At 35.9% G+C, this 5,916-nt stretch overlaps 1 protein-coding gene across 2 annotated transcripts; it reads left to right on the top strand.

Moving 5' to 3' along the window:
• Window positions 1-2,188: 2,188 nt before the first annotated feature.
• Window positions 2,189-5,658, top strand: LOC145165325 (uncharacterized). Of its 2 annotated transcripts, XM_079084044.1 has the most exons (6): window positions 2,189-2,335; window positions 2,522-2,732; window positions 3,107-4,742; window positions 5,022-5,082; window positions 5,178-5,401; window positions 5,489-5,658. In XM_079084044.1, exons 2-6 carry the CDS (start codon window positions 2,615-2,617, stop codon window positions 5,547-5,549), a joined length of 2,100 nt encoding a protein of 699 aa, XP_078940170.1. In that variant the 5' UTR covers window positions 2,189-2,335; window positions 2,522-2,614; the 3' UTR covers window positions 5,550-5,658. The 2 variants fall into 2 exon arrangements, with proteins under 2 accessions (XP_078940170.1, XP_078940169.1); XM_079084043.1 differs by having other exon boundaries at window positions 2,189-2,732.
• Window positions 5,659-5,916: the final 258 nt, after the last annotated feature.

The raw sequence follows: 5,916 nt of genomic DNA on the forward strand, positions 1-5,916 counted from the left end.
GAGGACTTGAAGAAAAATGGGCTAGAAGCTGATTGGACTCAAACTGGGCCAATGAATTAAGTCGTGCAGGCCAATCTCCGTCACTCTTACACAGACCGCGTAATATTTCCACGCGGCCCGCGTGGATTCCTGCAGGGCAAATTTCGGGATTTTAATTGGAAGTCTATATGGGGAAGGTTGGTGTGCCTCTTTTCTCAACTTTTGCACATCCGAACTTGGGAGCTGTAACATCCCGAGATTTGTAGTTGGAGAAGAAGGTGTTGCATCAAGAAGTTGGAGAAGGAAGACAAAAAGCTCCAACCTTTATGTGTGTATGAAGTAGATCTAGTCATAGTAGCTTTATGAAACCATTTCTTGTCCCAAAAGTCCCAAGTTGGTGCATGTTATGATTTGAACGAAATAAGTTGTCCTTTTAGACCCTAGTAAGGGTCCTAAGTGATAAAAATGATGTCCCAATGGCTTAAAGTGTCCCATGCATGTAGTAGAAAGGTCTTAATGGGTTAAGACCATGTATTAAGAGCTTTATGGACGTCCAAAGTCTTAAAGTTTGAGACTTTATGGTTCTAAGACACATTTGGTCGATGGATCTGGAATTTGGGCTTAAGTGCTTAAGTCATTAAACACTTATTAGAGTTTTGGTAAAACTTGCGTACGCCCCGCGTAAGTTCTGTACACCCAGCGTATTGGGTCAACCACCCCGATGGTGGTCAACACAAGGCGAAGTACGCCCAACGTACCAGAAGAGTACGCCCCGCGTACGCCCTCTGTTGGGCTTTTGACGAATTGGGCTTCGGGATTGGGATGCATTTGGGCCAGTTGGATTGGGCCGCCTTTGGGCCAGTTGGATGTGGGCCTTTGGGCCAATTGTATTATATATAGACACATACATGCAAATGGATGTTGTTTATTCTTGTATTTAACCCTAAAGAAGTAATCAAAAGGACAAGAAGCGTAAATCATGGGGTTGCAAACAATGAGAGATTTATTGGAATCGGGGGAAGGGGAATCAACCTAGAGAAGAGGCCGATGTGATTGGATGTGTAGTGGGGAAAAGGAGGAAGGAGAGGTTGATAGTATAGAGAGAGAAAAAAATGTATAAAGAGGGAAATAATTATTTTTGAAGACATTCAAATCAGAGAGTAAATGGGAAGAGGTGAAAACTTTGTTACAGTCTGATCGAAGCTTTTTTTATTTTATTTTTGCTTAGTTTCCCTTTTTAATGGAGAGTTGTCAATTTCAATCGGAGACATTGTCTTGTGGATTCCCGATAGAAGCCGCTTTGGTGACAAAGTTAGTCCAATTTAGCTATTTACCATGTAAAATGCTAAGTCAACTTGACAACCTGCAATCATGTAAAATGGTGTAATTAAAATGTTATCAACAAGTTTAGTGATCTAGAATACAAAAGATGATCTAGAATACAAAAGAAAAGTAAAAAAATAAGTGATATTTTAAAACAAGTGGAAAAACTTTTAAATTAACATTTTCCTTAAAAAAATCATATAAATACCCGTTTTCTTACATAAATTAGTAAAGAAATAAAATTTTGTTAAATAAATAAACCCACTACCATATTTTAATTATAATATATATTTTCCAACTCTAGTAAGTAATGTTACATCATGCACCTACGTTATACAAAGTTTAACAAATTCTTCAAATGTCATCATCACAAGTTTTGAAAGATTCAATATACGGATTTGAAAGATTAATTGTTTAACACATTTAAAAAAGAAAATCAAACGAAGCTATCATGAACAAGTCTCTTGTTATTGCTTGTCAAACATCACCGGTTACGTTACACTCGATTGATGGAAACTTATTAGAATACAAAGTTTTGACAGATTCGCCAACTCAATTCTCATAAAACAAAAAAAATCATTTATGTATTACAATAGCCTGTTTTAATTTTTAATATATATTTTTCTAAATAAAATAAAATTAAAAACCTTCAAATCTCCAATCTTTAAGCATATAACTTCAAATATAACAAAAAGTTTTTTTAACCTGTTTAAAAACACTGTGTGGTCTCTCTCACTTTGCTTTCGGCTATCAAAGAAGCTTAATAAGCCACAAAAAGCACTTCTTCCCCCATTCTTTATCTTTTGCTTTTTCAAAGTAACTTTCGTTTTTGCGTTTAAATAAAAATAAATATGTATAATTGTATATACATATTCTTGGTGCTACGACGTCGTGTCTTTCCTCTCCTATGTTAACTTCCTCAAATCCCAATCTGCTTTTTACCCATTTTCATCATTCGAAGAAACCGTTTCCAGGAGCCATGGGTCCCATTGTTATTCCAATTCCCTCCAAACTTTCCCTTTTCTTGGAAGAAGTAATTTCTCAGCTCATCAACACTCACTTTTCACCCACTCAGTCTCAATCCAAGAACACCAACTTTTTTGTTTTATTTGTCTGTTCTTTCTTCACTGGCTTCCATAATTTAAAACCCCACGAGAAAGATTCAATCTTCAGATATTATATTACTTTTTTTTTTTGTTGTTGTTGTTGATTACGATAGGTTTTGAACAAGTCTTTTATGTGGGTTTCTTGTAATTTAACTCGAGGTTCGGTGAATTTGATGTGGGTCTGTTAATGTTTATCGGACAAAAAAATGGAAGAAGAAGGTTCATCAGTAAGATTGGTTCGCTGCCCTAAATGTGAAAATCTTCTTCCCGAGCTTCCTGAGTACTCTGTTTACCAGTGCGGAGGCTGTGGTGCTGTTCTTCAAGGTAATTTTGCAACCTTATACCCCATTCATATAAATTAAATTACTTTATCTTCATGTTTTGTAATGTGTTTATATATATATTTTGACTTTTGATAGTCAAATCATTAGCTTTCTAAGTTTTAACTACAAAATCTGTAAGAACTGTGTCGATTATTGAAAGAAACTTGTTAGTTACATTAATTTTATAGAAACGGGATTCATGTAAGAACACATTCTTAGCTAACGTCAATACCAATAGAGACTTGGAATATGCAAAGTCCCACGTTTGACTTTCCAAAATCAGAAATATGAATAGGAGATGACAAGGTACATTCTTGATTCTTGAAAGAAATGTGTATGATATATGTGATGGATGTTGTGTTTTGGATGAATCAGGAAAACAATCCACTCCAGCTCGTGAAAAAAGACTCTTACAAAGATCTGATAACGAGAAGAAAGAAAAAGCTAGTCTAGAGTCTGGTTCTGTTATCGAAAGAGAAAATGATGAATTTGAGCTTGGAAGAAGGCAGGGTAAAACCGTCCACGAAAAAATTTCAAAACTGTCCGCTAGTTCTTCATCTAAAAAAGAGAAACGCGAAAGATTCACAGATTCGGATCAAATTAGGAAACGAAGGCTTGATTTTGATCAAACCAAAGTGAAGGTTTTCAACGATTGGGACATGAATGTTCCTAATTATGGCGAATCACAAGAAATTAGACACCCTTTTGGTCCAATTAGGTCAAGGACAGTGGGGATTCATAGAAATTCTAGTACAGTCGAAAGGGATAGATTTGGGAATTTACCATATTCAAACGAAGGTCCTTCAAGTTCTCACAGCTTTGGTGGTTTAAATGAGCTGACAAGGGTTCAAGATTTAGAAAATGATAGAGCCCAGCTTCTTCAAAAACTTGATGAATTACGAACTCAACTTACCAGATCATGCAATGTAACCGAAAACCCAAATGGAAGATTAACCGGTTCGTATCCATGGCCACATCAGCCTTCACATCATCAATACCTACCTCCAACATACCATGACCCTTTTCTTGGCTACAATCAAGACACCCTTTTTCATCGCCCTTCATGCTCATGTTCACAATGTTACAACACGAATTGGCACAGTAATACCCTTCCAAAGATCCGTCCTTTTCCGTCTTTTAACAGCCTCCCTGCTCATGATCCTCTGACTTACGGTCCACGTCAGCTGCCACGTCATCTTGATTCGGGAACTGGTAATTTTGGTAGAAGATATCCAAGAAGACGGGTGATTCTGAATCATGGAGGCGAACGTGTATCGCGTCCTGTATCTGGTGGTGCTCCTTTTATAAGTTGTTGTAATTGCTTCGAGTTGCTAAAAATCCCTAAAAAACTTTGGGTTATGGAAAAGAATGTTCATAAAAAGATGAAATGTGCAGTTTGTTCTTCTTTAATATCCATAACACTTGAGGATAACAGAATCGTTACGTCAGTTTCTTCATCACAACAAAAAGTCAACAAAACAAAGTCAAACCCTAGCGTTCATAGCTCTCGTGATTACGATAAATCCGGTTACAATTTCCAGTTAGCAGACACCGAACCAAATTTATCACCGAATGAGCAAAGCCCTGATGCTGCTGCAACTGTAATTGACAAAGCCTCATTGTCAATGTCAAATGAGAATTTAGAAAGTGAAAATAACGATTTGAGTCAAAGTCAAAGAAGGGACGAGGAAAGGGTGATTGTTGAAAACAAGAAATCTTTGAAAGATGCATTGGTGGCGACAGAGATTGATGTGTCTTTAACTGAGTATTTAAACTGTGAAGTCGTTAGTAAAGATAAAGAAGATGATCAATTAAGGAACAAGAAAGGGGGAACAGAATCTTTTTTTGCGGGTTTGATTAAGAAGAGACTTAAAGATTTTTCAAGGTCGAGTAGTGAACGTGTAGTGGAGAAGGGAAGATCGGATGTTTTTGTGAATGGTCAACTTTTGACTGATCGTCAAGTTAAAAAGGCAGAGAAGTTAGCTGGGCCTATTCATCCCGGAGAGTTCTGGTTAGTACCAATTTTGACTTTTATGGTCAAACATGTTGCCGTTTATATTCGATTTTGGTATTGGATTTCGTTATAATGTTAACACCATCATTCTTTATGGTTGTGTTGAACTGTTGTGAAGTCTATTCATCCATCACCATTTTTACTCAATTCCTAAGAAAATGTCGAAATTCATGAATTTAGAAGTTGGCATGTGGGACCTCAAAAGTCAAACTGCAACTTGTTTTTGACCTTGAAAGTCAAACCTTCCTCATATATTTACTCTTCTTCTTCAATCAGGTATGACCCCATAGCTGGATTCTGGGGAGTGATGAACCAACCTTGCCTTGGGATTATTCCTGTAAGATCGGTTTTGTTGTCTTCATTTTTGAGTTCAGCTCGTTCCATTTTCTGTGTTTGATGTCAAAATTCAATCCGATTGCTACCATTTTGCAGCCATTTATCGAAGAATTTGACTATCCGCTGCCTAAGAACTGCGGTGCTGGGAACACTAGGGTTTTTGTGAACGGAAGAGAACTTAACCAAAAAGATTTAGATCTTCTTGCAGGCAGAGGTCTTCCGACGACGAAAGATAAGTCTTATATCATCGACATTTCCGGGAAAGTCGTGGATGAAGACACCGGCGAAGAACTTGATGGTCTTGGCAAGCTTGCTCCGACGTAAATTTTGACTTTTTTCTCGTTGTTTGTTGACCTTTTTCATGAATATAATTTCGTCTAACAGGGTTTCTTGATGATCATATACAGGGTTGAGAGGGCAAAGCATGGATTCGGCATGAAAGTTCCGAAAACTGTTGTTTCTAAATGAATCAAATGCAATTTGGGTTGAAGATATTTACGTATGAGTAGTTTGAGATGTTCGTTATGTTATACGAATTTCACGTTGTTCAGGTTTTATTCGTTAATATTTTGTGATGTTGGTATTATATATATATATATATATATATATATATATATATATATATAAATGAAATACTTGATATTAAATTTGTTAAGAATTTGAGTAATTAATTAATAGTTTTGTTGAATATTAGTTGTGAGACTCATGTATTACATGAGTTAATTTAAAAAAAAATTAAATATAAAGATTAAAATATTTGAGAACTTTGAATTTATAAAAAAAATAAGAAAAATAATGAATTATTATAATGAAAATGTTTTTTATCTTTTAAATT

This window comes from Lactuca virosa, chromosome 3, assembly GCF_052849685.1.
Source record: "Lactuca virosa cultivar CGN04683 chromosome 3, Lactuca_virosa_CGN04683_v6, whole genome shotgun sequence".
Lineage (NCBI taxonomy): Eukaryota > Viridiplantae > Streptophyta > Magnoliopsida > Asterales > Asteraceae > Lactuca > Lactuca virosa.

Bases quoted from the DNA above. Each gene is read 5' to 3' on its own strand.
- LOC145165325 (XM_079084043.1), top strand. From the start codon at position 2,615: ATGGAAGAAGAAGGTTCATCAGTAAGATTGGTTCGCTGCCCTAAATGT. The intron at 2,733-3,106 runs GTAATTTTGCAA...TGGATGAATCAG, and splicing joins CTGTGGTGCTGTTCTTCAAG to GAAAACAATCCACTCCAGCT. The intron at 5,402-5,488 runs GTAAATTTTGAC...GATCATATACAG, and splicing joins CTTGGCAAGCTTGCTCCGAC to GGTTGAGAGGGCAAAGCATG.